At 41.7% G+C, this 18,840-nt stretch overlaps 1 protein-coding gene across 1 annotated transcript; it reads left to right on the top strand.

Moving 5' to 3' along the window:
* Positions 1-6,595: 6,595 nt before the first annotated feature.
* DEFB121 (defensin beta 121) lies at positions 6,596-7,875 on the top strand. The gene is made up of 2 exons (XM_068987861.1): positions 6,596-6,650; positions 7,748-7,875. Exons 1-2 carry the CDS (start codon positions 6,596-6,598, stop codon positions 7,873-7,875), a joined length of 183 nt encoding a protein of 60 aa, XP_068843962.1.
* The last annotated feature ends 10,965 nt before the right edge of the window (positions 7,876-18,840 follow it).

The following is an 18,840-nucleotide window of genomic DNA, read 5'->3' as shown; positions in this document are numbered from 1 at the left end:
TAAAAATTTTAGGTACTTTAAATTTGTTACTCTGAGTGTTTTAAAATTTTATCATTTTGTAATCTTCTATATGAAAATGTTTCATTTTTTACTTTCCCTTTACATTTTCACGTCTTCTCCAATCATTTCTCTTGTGTCTTTGCTCCCATATTGTCACCCTGAGACATTTTCTGAGACTTTATTTACACAAACTAACTTTTATTTTTGGTGTTTCCTTTCCTGTCATGCTTCCTGCTCACGTTTCCTTGACCATGTATCTTTATGCCTTCCCTTTGGCATCAAACGTGGTTCCGAGTTTCAACCAACTAATCAACAAATAAATAAATTTTGGCTGATTTAAAGAAAAACAATTTATTAAAAATGTATAATCAGAGATAATGTTAAGTGTTGGTCAGAAGGTATAGCAACTCTCCTTGCAGGGTTGATAGAAATATGAATTGATAAAATCATTTTGGCAAATTGTTTAGAAATGTATTTGTGGGCTATGAAAAAGAAAATACACTTAAAACACCTAATTGTAGTGCATGGGCTTCTCACTGCAGTGGCTTCTCGTTGCAGAGCACAAGCTCTAAGTTGTGACGGCTTCAGTAGCTGTAGCTCGAGCGCTCAGTAGTTGTAGCCCTTAGGCTTAGTTGCTCTGTGGCATGTGGGATCCTAGTTCCTGGTGCAAGGACTGAACCCATGTCCCCTGCATTGGCAGGTGGATTCTTAACCAATGAACCACCAAGGAAGTCCCCATCTATACCAAATTTGATGAGAGTTTTTATCATGAATGGATGTTGAATTGTGTTAAATGGTTTTTCTGCATTTATTGAGATGATCATGTGATTTTACTCTTTGTTTTGTTAATGTGGTATGTCACATTGATTGATTTTTGGCTTCTGAACCATCCCTGCATCCCTGGAATAAATTCCACCTTATCATGGTGCATGATACTTTTTATATATTGTTGAATTCAGTTTGCCAATATTTTGTTCAGATTTTTGCATCTTTATTCATCAGAGATATTTCCCTGTGCATTTTGATGATGACTGTTAAGATTTTTCTCTTAGCAACTAGTAGAAAACTTCAAAAACAAAAACTTGGAACTCAAGGTATCAAACAGATTGGAATGAGTCTGTTCAGCTTAAAGCAAGAAAGAGACCAGAGCCCTACCTTCTTAGCATCTCAATTCCCTGATTTTGCCTTGAGAACCCAGTCTAGGTATTTTAGATTTACACTCAAGGATTTTAAAATCTTATCACTATGCAATTCTCTGATTTATTTGGTGCCTGAACTCCTGGCGATAGCCATGAAGTATTTTAATTGTTTCCAAATGGCTTACAAGCCACCTTTCCTCTGTTCATATAACTCCCCTATCTGGAGTATCCTCTCATGCCTCTCTTCTTCTTCACCATTTCTGTGAAATCTATCTTCCTTCAAGACTTAAAGGAGTTTCAGGAAGACTTCCCTAAAATCCTGCCCTATATTGATTGTCTCCATGTTCTATCCTACTATAATGTGTTGTTTGATTTGACTCAGCACAGGTTACTTTGTATTGTTTCTAGTCATGTAGCAGTTCTGCCTGACTACAGTGAGGATATATTTGAAGGTCATTAAAGCTTTTCATCAAACATTTCTGGCTTTCAGCATTTTATGTTCATGGCAGGATTCACTTCTTGGCCCTCTTGTGGTTGTATGGGGCCATGTCACTGTCATAGGCAGTGAGCTATGAACATCACTTCCAAGATCAAAGTGTACAATGGCCTGTTCAAGGCCCTCCAGAACTCTCTTTCCCTCTCTATGGTGATCAGCAACAACTGAGTGGCTATTCAATCAGTCAGGGTTCCAGAATGAGAAGATATGGAGAAGTGACCCTAGCAAACCTGCAATGGATATGCAGCATGAGTGAAAATTAAAACTTTGTTCCTATAAGATTTAATTTTTGATGGCTGCATCATAACCTAGTTTATCTTAATAGATTGGATAATAAAGAATAGTATTCTATACAGTTCTGTATTTCTGGTGTTCAACAGAGGACCCTATATATTGTATATACTTAAGCGAGATTCAATTTATTTGGCAAATTATTCTTGAATGTTTTTGAAAGGATAGGGAGATTGAAAATTGAAAATTGCCTACTTTCCTTTTCCTAAAGAAGGTGTAAGCTTTTTAAGGACAGGAACCCTCTTAGACAGGTCTTCTTCCATCACTCCCTAGCACTTTAGCCTGCAGTCTATAAGAAACTCTAAATAGCCTGGGTAGTTTTGGACCAGGTGATGTTAAAGAAGGACATTCTAGGAGGGATAAAAACATGACCTGATATGGAGAGATCAGTAGTTGGTTCCTGGGAAAGAAGACAATGAAATGAAGTATTTAGGGAAAGAACAACTTTTAGAAAAGTTTAGGCAATGATAAAAATAAGAAACCAGGGGAGGCATCCTGGGAGGAACAAGGAGAGCTAGGAACAGGGATAAGCTTGGAAACACTCTCTGATAAAATGCTGGGAACCTTCCTTATCATTTTTCACTACAGCTCAGACAGAGTTACATTGTATACACTCCAGACTAGAGGAGAGAAGTGTCCTTGAGGTTGGATTCTGACTAAGTGCTCTGGGTCTTAGATTTGAGACCCAAAGTTTCAACAGTTCCAGTCTTGATTTTAAAAAGCATGGTGAACACAGTGGTCTCTGAATCACTGAAAATTCTTGTCCCTTTTACTGTATATTGACTATGTTGACAAGGAAGGAGAACCAAGGGGACTTACAGGGAGGAAAGAAATCAAGTCAAACGCTCCAAGAAATCAAGAAAGTTGAAAATTCATAGAAAATAACATTGGGGGCTTCCTGTATGCCAGGTACTTTCTATGGGCTTTATTGGCATTTCCTCATTTAATCTTCACAGCAAAGCTCCTGAGGTCAGTGATGACGTTCAGATACATTAATTGGCTTATTCAAAGTCACATGGCTAATAAGTGGAAAAGTGAGAATTTGAACCTAGATTTGTCTGTCTCCAAAGCTCATATTATTTTCATTACCCCACACAGACATTGGTGTTAAGATTGTCAAATATCATTTCAAGTAATTTGGAAAACAAAAACAAAAACCCGTATATCTATTGCCATTGCTAATTGCGTTTAGCACCAGGAGGAGTCAGAGTAAGACTGTAATAAAAGACAGCAAATTTCCAAGCCTTATTTGAGCTAGCTAGTTTCATCTTTTTCCCCCACTTTCCTCCAATATCTCCCACCCCTAAAAACTATAAAGAAATGAAATGTAGAATTTTACTTTCTTTTGATGCAGTGATAGAAACAGGGAAAAACCAGGGACTGGTGGCTGAAATCTGAGAAAGTTGTGGAAGGGTCCCAGGAAAGATGTGATAAGTCCCCTGGAAACATAAGAAAGTTCATTTTCTTTCTTTTTTTTTTGTCAAGTGCATTACATTTATTGTGCCCTTTATCTATCTCTGTTGTTATTTCCTTATTTTAAATTTTTATTTTTACTTTATTTTGCTTTACAATACTGTATTGGTCTTGCCATACATTGACATGAATCAGCCACGGGTATACATGAGTTCCCAATCCTGAACCCCCCTCCCACCTCCCACCCCATATCATCTCTCTGGATCATCCCTGTGCACCAGCCCCAAGCATCCTGTATCCTGTATCAAACATAGACTGGCGATTCGTATCTTACCTGATAGTATACATGTTTCAGTGCCATTCTCCCAAATCATCCCACCCTCTCCCTCTCCCACAGAGTCTAAAAGTCCGTTCTATACATCTGTGTCTCTTTTGCTGTCTCGCAAGCGGGTTATCATTACCATCTTTCTAAATTCCATATATATGTGTTAGTGTACTGTATTGGTGTTTTTCTTTCTGGCTTACTTCACTCTGTATAATCGGCTCCAGTTTCATCCACCTCATTAGAACTGATTCAAATGTATTCTTTTTAAAGTTCATTTTCTAGGCTAGGCACTCTCCAATGAGAGAGGCTTTGGTTTACACTGGACCACTGGGTTCGATCCCTGGGTTAGGAAGCCCCTAGAAAAAAGGGGCTACTCCAGTATTCTGGCCTGGACTATACAGTAAAAGTCAATGGTCAGGCAGAGAAGAGATGCAGAGTTTTCTGAATCTCAGACACCACCCTATCTTGCACTAGGCCAGAGATGGCAATGGTACCCACTTCAGGCTCAGAAAGAGGTGACTGGTGTTGAGTAAAGGACCACAGCACCGCAGGAGCCTATTTAAAGAGGTCAAGCACATGTAGTTGGCCTCAGGGCTGAGTTTCTGACCACACCTTCAGGATGGGGACTTTAAGCTCCTGAACATTTCACAGCAAAGTCCACTCATCAGGGTGAACCCCTTCCTGCTGAATGCCTCCTATTTTTTCACACTCTCAGCTAATATTCTCGATGGACCATTAATAGACTTATAGACTCCTTTTTTTCTTTTTTTGGCTTTGTCGTATAGCCTGTGAGATTTTAATTACTCAGCCAGGGATTGAACTCAGGCCCTTGACAGTGAATTGGTCCTAACCACTGGACCACCAGGGAATTCTCTGGATTCTTCTTTTCTAAATGTGTCTGGAAAGCACATATTCTCACAAAGATTACCTCTAATCTTCATTCATTTCTCTCTCTCTCTTTTTGCTCTGCTTCCACAGTTTTCTTTGCTCCTTTTCTTACTGACAGGCGTTCACCCCACTCATCAGGTGCCTATGACTTCATGCTTGACAATAGAGAAAAGCTCAGATTTGTAGATATCAGTAAGAGAGGTGGTTCTATTGTTTTCTGTCCTTTTACAATAGTTTGTGTCTATTAGCTAATGAATCAGATTCTTTTTAGCCAGTCAGATTATTTTTCTCGGAGAGCTTTGAATGAAAGTCACGGCAAAATAATTGGCTATCAGTAGAAATGAGGAAGTGGAGATGTCTAAGCTGAAGAATGCTGGATACCCCAGAGATGGAGATGAATATAGCTCAGGTGTGGGGGGATCCCTTGTTAGCTTGTGAAGTAACCAGGGCATTTTGTTTTATAGTAGCTTGTGCCAGATGGGAAAAGATTTGTTATGAGAGTCTCCTCTAATGATGAAAACCTGTTAGATAATGCACATAATGGATTCAGGTCATCTCTTCATTAAGCTACCTTATTCTGCTAATCAACAATCAGAAGAATAAACATGCAGAGCTATGATGGAATTCTTTATTGAAGGAGAAGTAAATCTCAAAACAAGAGTGCAATACTAAGAGAAACTCTGTGTCACTAAGGGTTCTTTGGATGTACAAAGGAAGTCCTTTAAATTTCTGTAAGAATGGTGCCCCTGTGAGTTTCCCCACTTCTCAGTCTCTAGTCCTTCAAGACTCTTAGCCGAGTGTCCTACTCTTCTAACTGGAAACATTTCCTTTCTCAAGAATGGAGGAAGTTGTGCCCTTTGGTCTTGAAACTCAAATGGCACCTCAGGTTTCTTTTCTACAGTCCTTTCTAGAAGGAGAGGAAATGAGTTCCAGGGCTAATTTCCTCACTACTAATGCTTAGAAGTAAACCTCTTGTTAATAGAGCACCTTTTCCTTTTTCATTCCTCTGCTGCCAAGGGTTGGGTCAGTAATTCCTTTTTCATTCCTCTGCTGCCAAGGGTTGGGTCAGTAATTATGACAAATTTGTCATCATTGGTCTTATACAAAGCCTTTTCGTATTTATGTTACTGATTTATTGATTTTTACCCTCATAATCATGTGAAATCACAAACTTGAATCAAGATTGCCAGGAGAAAACATCAACAACCTCAGATGTGCAGATGATGCCACTCTAATGGCAGAAAGTGAACAGGAACTAATGAGTCTCTTGACGAGGGTGAAAGAAGAGAGTGAAAAAGCTGACTTAAAACTCAACATTAAAACACCTAAGATCATGGCATCCTTCCCATTATTTCATGGCAAATAGAAGGGGAAAAAGTGGAAGCCGCAGAGACAGATTTTATTTTCCTGGGCTACAAAATCACTGCGGACAGTGATTGCAGCCACAAAATTAAAACACCTGCTCCTTGGAAAGAAAGCTATAACAGGCATTTAGTACACTAAACAGTGTACTAAAAAGCAGAGCATCACGTTGCCGACAAATGTCCATATAGTCAAAGCTATGGCTTTTCTAGTAGTACTTGTAAGCATCGTGTAGTGTATACAGACGTTAAAATACATGTAAAACATACATAAGGTAATTAAAAAGTTACCTCAACAAAAGATTTGGGGAACAAGACACAGAAAGACAAATGCTGCATGATATAACTTCTTTGTAGAATCTAACAATTTTTTAAAAAAGTCCAGCTCATAGAAACAGAGAATGGAGTGGTGATTGCCAAACTCTGGGGGTGGAAGTGGTGGGACAAATATATATATGTATGGCTGGAAAAGCACAAGAAGGTGGTGTGTCCAACAGCCATTCTACTACTGTGGTTGATTACTTATCTGTCTGTCTAATCTTAAGTGACTGTTCCCTTTCTGGTTCACTGATCATGGCTCCACCATGCTCGTTGGGGCAATAAATACCAGTCTGGACTGCTCAGCATGGAGTCCTCTGACTGTCTTGCCAGCCTAGAAGCCTCCTATCTCTACCCATAATTCATGAAGTTCCTTCTGATTTTGACCGTTACCCTGCTCCTGGCCCAGGTCACCCCAGGTAACCAGGATCCTTCCCAAGAGAAAGTGGGTCAGGGGACCTGATGCACATTTAGGGAATTCTGGCGGCTTTAATAGCTTGGGCTGGGAGAATGGCCTTGGGCAAGGAGAATGGCCTTTGGATATCTCTCTAACCATATCTAGGATATCTCTCAAACTCAAAGGGGAAGTTTGAGTTCCCTGGTGCTGATTTTTCAGTGGCATTAGTTGACCACTCTGACCGTCTCTCTATGGTTGGCTCTGGAGAAGTTGAACATGATGATGGCGAAGACAGGGTGGGTACTTGGAGGGGAGAGACTTGGACACAGAGTATGGAGAAAATGGGAGTTTTTTCCAAAAACATTCCTTGGGATAATTTGAATTTTGATCTATTGTTGCCTCTATGAAAACGGTTCCTTGATTTCTGATTGTTTGAGGATTCTGATTCTACTCTCTCAGGCAACCTCAGTTTACCTGGGCTACTTTAGGTTGTACCAGAGAGCTGTTTCTAATTATCTTGACCTGTTAAGACCAGTGAAAAGCTCTGGAACGTTGTGGAAAAGAGCTTTATAGATGGCATGCTGCAGTCCATGGGGTCGCAAATGAACAACAACAAAGAAGACTTGCAGATATTCTGATGGATGCATTGCAGATTCCTATCCCTTTTCACTGATATGGTCAGAGAGGGTACCCAACAGTAAAGGGAAAAGATGGTTAATTGACACCTGGGCACCTGTGTACCTTGTAATAGGTGGGCGGGTGTGGGGAAATGAAACCCTACCTGGGTACCTTATAATACGGGAGAGATGAAACCCTGGAGAGAGGGGCCCTCTTCCCTCCCCAAAGGGAGCTGGTTGGGGTGGGGAAGCAGCCAAGTAGGTCCCAGTTCACTGAGTGGGGAAAATTTTGGAATTGTGACTGGGGACACAAATGAGGAAAAAGAAAAGCCAGTGACTACAACCTCCTTAAACCTGGAGGATGCCTTAGGAGGGCTTTTTCTTCACATGTCTCCTTATTTCCCTATAACTGTCTCTTCTGTTGGGCTTTGGCCTCTCCCTTCCCCAACCTGCTGCTTGTTTGTAGACTGATCCACCCCTCTCCTTTTCCTTTTAATTTCAGCCATGACGTGTTGGAATAAGTTGGGAAGATGCAGAGAAACGTGTGAACAGAATGAAGTGTTCCATATAATGTGCAAGAATGAGGGTATGTGCTGTGTATCTCCCAAGCATCTGCCTGCCAGAAACTGAATCTTCAAACATAGTTGGAAGATTGAGATAAATTTCCGTGGTCTGACACACCTTATGCAAACTTGAGTCTAACATCATTGGACCCTATGGTTCTGGTAAATCATTCTTGCCTGTCCTTTTTGTGTCTGACAGTTCTATCCAGTTATATTATATTTAGAAATATTAAATTTATTATGTTGCATATAATTTATATATGTTATATTTAGAAGTAAATAAGGAGTGGAGTAAGGTGCATATGGGTATTGTGAAGAAGAGGATGGACCTGTTGGTAATAATTCCAATCTTCTGCACATCTCTCTGCCTGCTGGCCCATGGCTGGTCCCACATGATGTAAATAAGGCATGTTCTTTCTGCACTGTTAATAGAACTTTCTGCATCAAAAGAATGGTTTCTTATTTGTGTTGTCCAATATGGTAACTACTAGCCATGTATGGCTATTAAGCAGTTGAAATGTGGCTAGTGTGACTGAGGAACTGAATTTTTAATTTAATCTATACTTCAATGTATATAGCCAACTATGGCTAGTGGTTATTGTATTGGACAGTGTAGCTTTAGAGTCTAGAGATATAAAGTAGAGACAGGCTGGGGGCTCAGCCTCAGGTATTTTAGCTGAAGTAAAGGAGGCCAGCTAGGATCTGTGAAGAACATAAGAACCCATTCTTAGCCTGCGGTTCTCTTTCTGTATCTTCATGCCAAGGGCTGCAACTCTCCCTTGATAATAATACTTGCAGTTCTGTCCTGTTTGGGACTCCAGGATTGTGTCATTCACCCTGGGGAGAGTTGATATCAGGCCCAATGTGGATTCCTGCTCCATCTCTTTCCTTCCCTTTCTCCCTGGTTGGCACTGCGTGCTGCTGAACTTCTGGCCTTTTCCAGGACTGAGTCGGAACTGAGACAACAGGGATTTTCCTGTCTCCAGCTCCGTGATTTGGGTCAGGGTCCAAGTAGTCCTAACCCATTGCTACTTATCTGACTAATCAGAAAGAACTGATTCTTTATCCTGAGTCGGAAAGTTCTATTCAGAGTTACCTGTCTACTATTCAGTCCCTTTATATGAGAACACTGAATCTGGCCTCAGCCTTATGTCTTGCTTCAGTCATCTCCAGCCTGCCTATTTGATGATTATCTCTAACCCTAGAGTCTAAGTATTACTGCTGCTGTCAAAGGATGAGCATTGGATTCAGGATCAGAAGGTCTAGCTTCAAATCCTTCTCAGATGCTTCTGGGCAAACCATTCGATCCTCTCTGCTTTATTTTCTCATCTATAAAACAAGCTTTTATCTTACCCAAAGCATGGGGTTATTATGAGGATTAAATAAAATGACAGGAAAGTGCCCAGTACAGAGTCTAACACACATTTGATTCCAAGAAATACAAGTTGAATCTAGATTGATCTAACTCCTTAATTTTCTCCTCTTAGACACTGCATAGAAATACCCTGCCTGACAAAAATTAAGATCCATCTTCTCCAGTTTGTCCCAACTCCTACTTGCCAGAATGAATCAGTCTTAAAATTGAAATGAAGCCCTTAACCTCACTACGTTTTCACTGATCATCTGAACCTCGTGATTTCACTTCCCTCTGTGCTCAGGTTGGAGGTAATGATCTAGCCCTGTAGCAGTTCTTTTGCAGACAGTCTCAATACCCATGTTCCACGCTGCTTGAAAGAGTCCCAGTCTAGCACAATGCAACCACTTGTTTGGCTTCTCCATATGTATGTTTTATCAGCCGGTTATTTTTGGAGAAAATTATCTACCTGGCCTCAGTGGTTTCATAGAAAATGCAGGGCCTCAAACCTCAAATAGCATTCAACTCTCCTACACCTAATTTATTCTTTTCTTCTAGGAAGCTTCGCTTCTCACTCTCTGCAATCACTATTCCATGATTGTTTTCTTTCTGCTCAATTTTCTACTACTTCCTCAACAACTCTTTCATCTTTTCTTGACTGCTCCTGCTGCTGCTAAGTCGCTTCAGTCGTGTCCGACTCTGTGTGGCCCCATGGACGGCAGCCCACCAGGCTCCTCTGTCCATGGGAGTCTCTAGGCAAGAACACTGGAGTGGGTTGCCATTTCCTTCTCCACTTTTCTTGACTAGATCTACCTATTCTTTCATTCAATTCTATAACTCCTGTCTTCCTTTTGGATAGAACAATTTTGCCTGCTCCTGAGAAACCAACCTCTCCACTGGTCCATATTCCTCTTTTCCTTCCCTACTCAAGGATTTCATTTTCAATTCTTCCCTTCATCCCCCTCTTCTCTTCTGGACCATTTATATCACTCTTCAAAGATGTTCTCATACCTCCCATCTTAAAACAAAACATCCCTTACTCCCATTCTGGACTATGCCCCATTTCTTTGCAATTCTTCAAAGAAAAATTTCTCAAAATGTTGTCTGCCTTCACTTCCCTACTTCCTCATTTCCCACTCACTTTGCAACTGAATTCAATTTGGCTTTAACCTTGCCATTGAAACTTTTCTTGTAGCAGTCCCTAACTATCTCTGATGTTGTCAAACTCAGCAGAGGCATCCCTATTTTCCTTTCATTGACTTCTAGGCAATATTTGACACTGGGGCCACTACCTGCTCATTGAAATGCTTTCTTCTCTTGATATCTGTTACCAGATGCTTAGGTTGCCTTTAACTGGCCAAGCAATTTCCTTTTGATCTATGTAGTCTCCTCCTTCACTCCTGCCTCATCACAGGGCTTCTTTCTGTCCCCCCAACACCGCCCCCCAACACTGGGTGCTTTGATTCCATGTGCTGATCACTTCCAAATTCATATCTCTGACCCCATTCTTTCTCAAACCTCTAACTGATATATCTGCCTTCTTAAGTGATGTCATTTGAATGCCTAATGTATCCTTTTGGTGGGGACCTCACTTCACCAAGCCTTGTTATTACCCTATTATCTCCCTTTTCAGTAAATAGTAACAATATATACCCAGGTGCTCCAAACTAGAAGGCATCCTAGGTTCCTTACTTTGCTTCACTGCATTCAATTTATCAGCAAATCCTATAGCCCTACCCTAAAAATGTGTCTCAAGACCATCCATGTCTTTCCATCTAGTTCAAGCTATGATTAGATTCTTTGCCTAGTTTTTCTTTAAAAAACAAACTTTTTATTTTATATTGGAGTATAGTTGATTAACAATGTTGTGATAGTTTCAGGGGAACTGCAAAGTGATTCAGATATACGTATTGTATTCTTTTCCCATTTAGGTTGTTACATGATATTGAGCAGAATTCCCTGTGCTATACAGTAGGTTCATGTTGGTTATCCATTTAAAACATAGCAGTGCATACATGTCAATTCCAAACTCTCTAACTATCCCTCCCTCCACCCCTCACCTCTGGTAACCGTAAGATTGTTCTCAAGTCTGTGAGTGTGTTTCTGTTTTGTAAATAAGTTCATTTGTATTATTTCTTTTTAGATTCTGCATATAAGGGATATCATACGATATTTCTCTTCCTCTGATTTACTTCACTCAATATGACAACCTCTAGGCCCATCCATGTTGCTGCTAATGACATTGTTTCATTCTTTTAAATGGCTAATATTCCATCGTATATATGTACATCTTCTTTATCCATTCCTCTGAGAATGGACATTTAGGTTGCTTCCATGTCTTGGCTATTGTAAATAGTGCTCCAACAAAGCCACTATTAATCTGAATTTCTACAATAGTATCCTAACTGATTTCTTGTTTAATCCCCTAATTAATTTTCTACACAACCAAAAGATAAATTGTATCCTGTAGCTGTTCTGTTTGGGCTTCCCTGGTGGCTCAGTGGTAAAGAATCCACCTGCCAATGCGGGAGACACTAGTCCTATCCCTGGGTTGGGAAGATCCCCTGCAGGAGGAAATGACAATCCACCCCAGTATTCTTACCTGGGAAATCCAATGGGCGGAGGAGCCTGGTGGGCTACAGTCCATGGTGTCACAAAATAATCAGACACGACTTAGTGACTAAACAACAACTCTGTTCTGTTTTACCCCAAACAATGGCTTCCTGTTTCCCTAAGAGTAAAATCTAAGCTCCTTGCTATAACTGGTGAGGCCCTACCCAACCTGACTTTGCTTATCTCTCTGGCATCTTCCTCCCTCCTTACAGTCAGGTCATTCTGGCTTCCTTTCTGTTCCCTCATGTCAACAATCTCTTTTCTGCCTTAGGGCCTTGCTGCGTACCATTCCTTCTGCCTAAGAAAGCTCTTCCTCTGATATCTGTGTAGTTGTGTTTTGGTCTCATCTTCCAGGCCTTACATCTTTTCTTCTGGACAAACCCTATTTTCATATGAGTAAACTGAAAAAAAATTTTTAATAATCTGATTTCTTTTTAAGACATTTAAAGACTCAGCAACACAGTTTCTCATTTTTGAAAAGTGTCGATCTTCAGGAATCCTTCTCAATTTGCCAAAATCCTCACCTAAAGTTTCCCTGATGCAGAAGCTAAATATCCACAGTGGTACTAAAAGACCCCAAATGATGACTCCGATATACCATGGTAGTACATCTGGCCTTCTTCCTTCCTTTGTGTCACTTGACTGTCCCCAAAGGCAACTGAACTCGGGGCTTTGGATTTGCAATAGATGTGTTTCTATGAAGTACTGGGGGAAATATAATTTGTAAATCAAACTACATCGGAAGTGTATATAGTTTGCTATTCAGTGAAATCAACTGTAACTATAAACAACCTCGTTTGTATATCAAATGAGCACACTTGATTATATTTCTACTGCCTTGACAAGAGCTACATCTTAGCTTGACATACAGTTTTGAGAGCTTAATTGGATCTACTAAAATTGTATAAAAATGTCTTCCTTTTATTATTATGACATTTACTTTTGCACCTGGGAAGCTTGAATTCAGAGTGACTGTTCTTTCGTTGCAAGTAATCTGTCTGACTTTCTTTTCCTGCATGGATAAGATCATATTTCTGATACTGTTTTTTAGAATTTAGTTTTTAAATTTTATATTGAAGGGTAGTTGATTTACAATATTGTGTTAGCTTCAAATAAAACTGTTACTAAGACAAGTTGAAGACAGAGTAAATTAATTTTCACCAGGGACATAGCAAGCTCCTTATAGCTGTAGATCTAGACTTTTTCTTCTACCCTAGCAGGGTTTCCTTTTTGCATAGAGCTTTAAAAAGAAGCTTTTACCACTACGTAAATTGCATATAAAGTTTGCCCACGCTAAGTGGTATGGTTCAATGATTTTTGGTTTCAGAATGTTTCCATCATCTCCCACATTTCCTTTGTAGTCATTTGCCATTAATCCCTGCTCCCACCCTCCAGCCCTAGCTAAACTTGAGCCAGGAATATACTTGCCCCAGTCTTGACCTCAGCCTTAGCCAGGTACTGGCCCTCCTTCATCATTCATCACTGACATCATCACTCCCACCTGACCTGGGTGTTCAGGTCTTAAGTTTAAATATCATCCTTGATTATCATAGCTAACAAAGTTCTTTATGTCACTACCGTGTCTTTCTTAGCACTTCTCAAAAATCAGTAATTATTCTGTGCATTTACCTGTTTCTTGTCTATCAGGAGAATTTGGATTTCTTGTCAGTTTCACTCTTCTCTCCATCGGGAATGTAATAAATATTTGCTAACTCTATGAATATTTAAAGCTCAAGAAGGTCACCTTTTCACTTGAACAGGTATCCCCTCCCAAGTTCTCATGCTTTACCATCGTCCGAGATGTAAGCCTTTTGATGCTGCCCTCTCCACTTTTCACGTCAAGTCAGCCCTCACAGCTTCTTGATTCTTCCTCCACAATATCTTTGTACAAATCCCACTCTCCCTCACTATTGTCAGGGCTGCCTTCTCACGTCAGTCTCTCAGGAGCATCCTCTCTCCTCTTTTCTCCAGACCTTCTCTCCTGAGTTTTGCTGCTAATCTCTTACCTCCCTGCCAGGTCATATTCTGGCATTCAACCTCACAAGGGTTCCTTGTTGAATAATAGAGCAATGTTTTCTCAACATACTTGATGATTCAGTTCAGCTCAGTCGCTCAGTCATGCCCGACTCTTTGTGACCCCATGAATCACAGCACGCCAGGCCTCCCTGTCCATCACCAACTCCCGGAGTTCACTCAGACTCACGTTCATCGAGTCCGTGATGCCATCCAGCCATCTCATCTTCTGTCGTCTCCTTCTCCTCTGCCCCCAATCCCTCCCAGCATCAGAGTCTTTTCCAATGAGTCAACTCTTCGCATGAGGTGGCCAAAGTACTGGAGTTTCACCTTTAGCATCATTCCTTCCAAAGAAATCCCAGGGCTGATCTCCTTCAGAATGGACTGGTTGGATCTCCTTGCAGTCAACACCCTGAGATGGTAAAGTGTCTGTCTACAATGAAGGAGACCTGGGTTTGAGCCCTGGGTTAGGAAGATCCCCTGAAGAAGGAAATGGCAATCCACTCCAGTACTATTGCCTGGAAAATCCCATGGACAGAGGAGCCTGGTAGGCTACAGTCTATGGGGTCCCAAAGAGTCGGACACGACTAAGCGACATCATTTTCACTTTCATAATGATTAGAGTTCATCAGAGACCAACTTAGGCAGAAAGAAAGGAAGGATAGCAGGAAGGAAAACATGGAACTCACAGAACTGACTGGAAGTGTAGACAATTGTACTTGGAAGGACAAAGGGGGTGTGGGGGACAGAAAAAATGTACCAGGGTCCCACCACCAGCATTGTTGTCCTGGGACTGGACACTAACATAAAATCTGCCTGAACTTCTCCCACAGTGGCTTTGCCTGCTGTGTATACATGAGTATTTTCTCCACTTCCTCTGTGGTTTGGATTTAGTTCTTTATGATTCAGATTTTTTTCACTGAGCATCCAGTTGCCTGAGCCTGGGTTGTGTGTCTGCCTGCTAACTCCCAAGGTGGCACAAAAATATTCACCCTTAGTACTTTCTGTAGTACTCAATCTTTCTCAAGATTGAGAAGGGGGTAGGACTGGGCTGTCTGCTGTCACCCTGTTTGTTTAATCTATATGCTAAGCACATCATGAGAAATGCCAGGTTGGGTGAGTTACAAGCTGGAATGAAGTTAGGTGGGAGAAACATCAACAACCTCAGATATGCAGATGACACCACTCTAATGGCAGAAAACGAGGAGGAACTAAAGAGCCTTTTGATGAGGGTGAAGGAGGAGAGTGAAACAGCTGGCTTAAAACTAAATATTAAAAAAACTAAGATCATGGCATCCGGCCCCATTACTTCATGGCAAATAGAAGGGGAAAAGGTGGAAGTAGTAACAGATTTCCTCTTCTTGGACTCTGAAATCACTGTGGATGGTGACTGCAGCCATGAAATCAGAAGACATTTGCTTCTTGGCAGGAAAGCTATGACAAATCTAGACAGTGTGTTGAAAAGCAGAGATGTTACTCTGCTGACAAATGTCCATATAGTCAAGGCTATGGTCTTTCCAGTGGTCACATATGGTTGGAGAGCTGGATCGTAAAGAAAACAGAATGCCGGAGAATTGATGTTTTCGAACTATGGCGCTGGAGAAGACTCCCGAGAGTCCCTTGGACAGCAAGGAGATCAAATCAGTCAATCTTTAGGTAATAAACCCTGAATACTCATTGGAGGGGCTGATGCTGAGGCTGAAACTCTAGTATTTTGGTCATCTGGTGCTAACAGCCAACTCATTGGAAAAGTCCCTGATGCTGGGAAAGATTGAGGGCAGAAGGAGAAGAGGGCATCAGAGGATGAGATGGCTGGATGGCATCACCAATGCAATGGACACAAACTTGGGCAAACTTTGGGAGATGGTGAGGGACAGAGAGGCTTGGCGTGCTGCAGTCCATGGGACCACAAAGAGTTGGACACAACTGGGCAACTGAAAAACAACAACTTTCTGTAGTAGAAGGTCAGCCCTCCTTTCCACCAAGATCCAAAGAATGGAGAATTATTCCCAGATGAAAAGGGATTCAGATGCTGAGTGTCCAAAATGCGGCACCAAGTGATCACTACTAGGGACTATTATCCTCAACTTTCCTTTTCCCTGGAGTGTTTTCTCTTCCACTTTGACCTTTCTGATTGCCAAGGCCAGGACAAGGGAGAGAAAGAGGATGGTGCCTAGAGTGAGACCTAGAAGGAGGCACTCACTATCAAGGTTGTGCAAGTGTCTCCTTACATGTTGCACACTAGGCACCTCCTTCCCTTCACCCTAATCCCGACCTTGTCGATGGCATCCTGCCTTTCCCTTTTTCAGCACCCACCACACCTGTACTTATGTTTGTTCAATGTTTGTCTTTATGATAGACTGTAATCTCCAAGAAGACAGAGACTACAGCTGATTAATTTTCTGTCCCACAATAGAATCGGCATAAACTGGGGACTCAACCAATATTATTTTAGCAATTGTCTGACTTAATGACTTATACGTTTGGCTTAAAATAGACATTAGAAATGGCCTTGCAAGAAAATTCCTTCTTTTAGGCATAGCTTCACATTAGAATGGGACTTCCCTGGTGGCTCAGACGGTAAAGCGTCTGTCCACAATGAAGAAGACCTGGGTTCGATCCCTGGGTCGGGAAGATTCCCTAGAGAAGGAAACGGCAACCCACTCCAGTACTCTTGCCTAGAAAATCCCATGGATGGAGGAGCTTGGTGCAGGCTACTGTCCACGGGGTGGCAAAGAGTCGGGCACGACTGAGCCACTTCACTTCACTTCATGTTAGAATAGTGTAAGTGTCCGATATGAATAAGCATGAAAGTGAAAGTGAAGTTGCTCAGTTGTGTCCGACTCTTTGCGGCCCCACAGACTGTAGCCTACCAGGCTCCTCAGTCCACGGAGTTTTCCAGGCAAGAGTATTGGAGTGGGTTGCCATTTCCTTCTCCAGGGGATCTTCCCAACCCAGGGATAGAACCCAGGTCTCCCACACTGCAGGCAGATGCTTTACCATCTGAGCCACCAGGGAGGCCCCGAATAAGCATGGAATGATACAAAAAATACATGTTGAGATAATAAGACAAGATGCTTAACAGGAATGGGTGACACTATCCATTATTGTCATACATTGGTCAATCCTATTATTGCTGAGCAGATTGAAAGGTATGCTTTTGTGAGTCAAGTGACATCTTCTCTGAATATTGGGAGTTCTTGAGGACAGCATGCCTTGCCCTTAAAGAAACATTATTGCACATTGATGAGATTAGCAATATAAATGTATTAGTATTTTTTAAACAAACATTGTGGCAGAGTGATAAATTAAGATTTTGATGTAGCAATTACTTGATAATTTATTTATCCATTTTCTTGAAGCGTCAGCAAAAAGAGTACAAATATAATTTTTTTTTCTGCCCAGTTATTGGAAGGAAAGCCAGGATACTTTGTGTTCCTCCTTTTTCCCTGGAGAATTGAGTCTCTGTGTGTGTGTGTGTGTGTGTGTGTGAGTTTGTGTTCTGAAGCCAACCTTATCTCTCCCTCTGCCCTCATCTTTGTTAGGGAGGCCTAGGTGCAAGAGAACAGTCAGACTGGATTGTCTCAGAAGTGGGATGAAGACTTTGTTTTAGGGTCAAGCGAGGAAGAGAAGTCCATCATTTGGGAGTGTTGAAGCTCCTTGGCTGGGAGAAGAGGTGGGGTTTGGTTTCATGGGTGTTTGATAAAGTACTCCAAGGTGACAGGTATTCAGATGGGGTTGCCAGCACGGCAGGCAGAGGCTGAGGACCCAGCCACTAGGTTTGTGGTCCTGAGAGAAGCAGCAAAGGCCTGCAAGTTGGACTTGAGGTCAGTGGAGAAAGCCATGGTGGTGAGCAGTTCTCCAGCTGCCCAGTGAATAACTGGCAGAGTTCATCAGCAGTATCCTGAGCATGAGGAAAAGAGAAATGAACATCATCATCATGGAATAGGGATCAGGTTCTTCCTCATTTCCCAGAACCATGAGGAACAAGTGGAGAAGATCAGGAAACCCCAGTAACAACTGGCTCTGGACATCTCACTTACTTTGCAAGTGGTATCTTGGAGTGAAACAGAACAAAAAAAAAAAAAAAAAAAAGAAATGCAGCTTTTCCCAAGTCTTGAATGTAGTGGGGCATTCATAACTGGTATGTGATTATTATTATTTTAAAGAATTTTAGAATATTTCTTTCACTAGTATCTATTTCTTTTACAGAACATTGCTTGAAACGAGACCCAGTTGGGGCTATCTTGCTGTAGGGGTTTCTCTAGTATCCACACCCTCTTTAGTAGCCTGCCTCCCAAACACACACTTCCATGTGGCCTTGGCATTGGTGTCACCTCTGAGCTACAGATGCTCACCTGGATACTTTACCTTCCTTGCTGGGGAAGTGAGGAAATGATGTGAATGTATGAGAGTGAGAAATGGCTGTAAAAGGTGGTGATTCTATGATTCTCTTTTCTTTTACCTTCTTGTTATGTTATTAACAAGGTTGGTGGGAGGAATAAATGAGATCAGGTAAAAATACCTGCCTGGGAATACTTCCCTCCTCCTCTCTACCGTGGGATTCAGGCTGTAGGAAGTGGGCTGTCCCTTCAAAAACTTCAAAATGCAACTTGTAAAGATTTCAGGGGTGGGTGGTGCCAGTCTCAGAGCACTGGCCAGGCCAGAATGTACCCATGTGGGAGGCATTACAAAGGCCAAGGCTACAGTTTGTTCTGGTCGTGGTGGGTCCCAGGTGATACCATACAATAACCGGGGTCTAAGTTGACTCTGACCAAAGCCTGCCTCTTTCCCTGTCTCCTGCCGCCTTCTCCCACAGTGGCTTAAGCTTGGCCACCTCGACAGCCCCTGCTCCCTGTTCCCCCTCAGCCCCTTGGCCGTGGCCCAGATTTCCCAGCTCAGCAGAAAAATCACCATGCAACTGTCACGGGCGGAGCTCTAGGACATGGCATTTGAAGATCTGAGAAGAATCACAGAAGCACATATATATTCGGAAGTACACAAATACTTGCCCACATACCAGTTACACATCTACACACAAACTGCAGGCAA

The sequence above is a fragment of the Capricornis sumatraensis genome, chromosome 15, assembly GCF_032405125.1.
Source record: "Capricornis sumatraensis isolate serow.1 chromosome 15, serow.2, whole genome shotgun sequence".
In the NCBI taxonomy this organism is placed as follows: Eukaryota; Metazoa; Chordata; class Mammalia; order Artiodactyla; family Bovidae; genus Capricornis; species Capricornis sumatraensis.
The sequence above is the reverse complement of the archived record's forward strand: the minus strand, read 5'-3'. Positions and strand labels throughout refer to the sequence as shown.

Bases quoted from the DNA above. Each gene is read 5' to 3' on its own strand.
- DEFB121 (XM_068987861.1), top strand. From the start codon at position 6,596: ATGAAGTTCCTTCTGATTTTGACCGTTACCCTGCTCCTGGCCCAGGTC. The intron at 6,651-7,747 runs GTAACCAGGATC...TTTTAATTTCAG, and splicing joins CCTGGCCCAGGTCACCCCAG to CCATGACGTGTTGGAATAAG.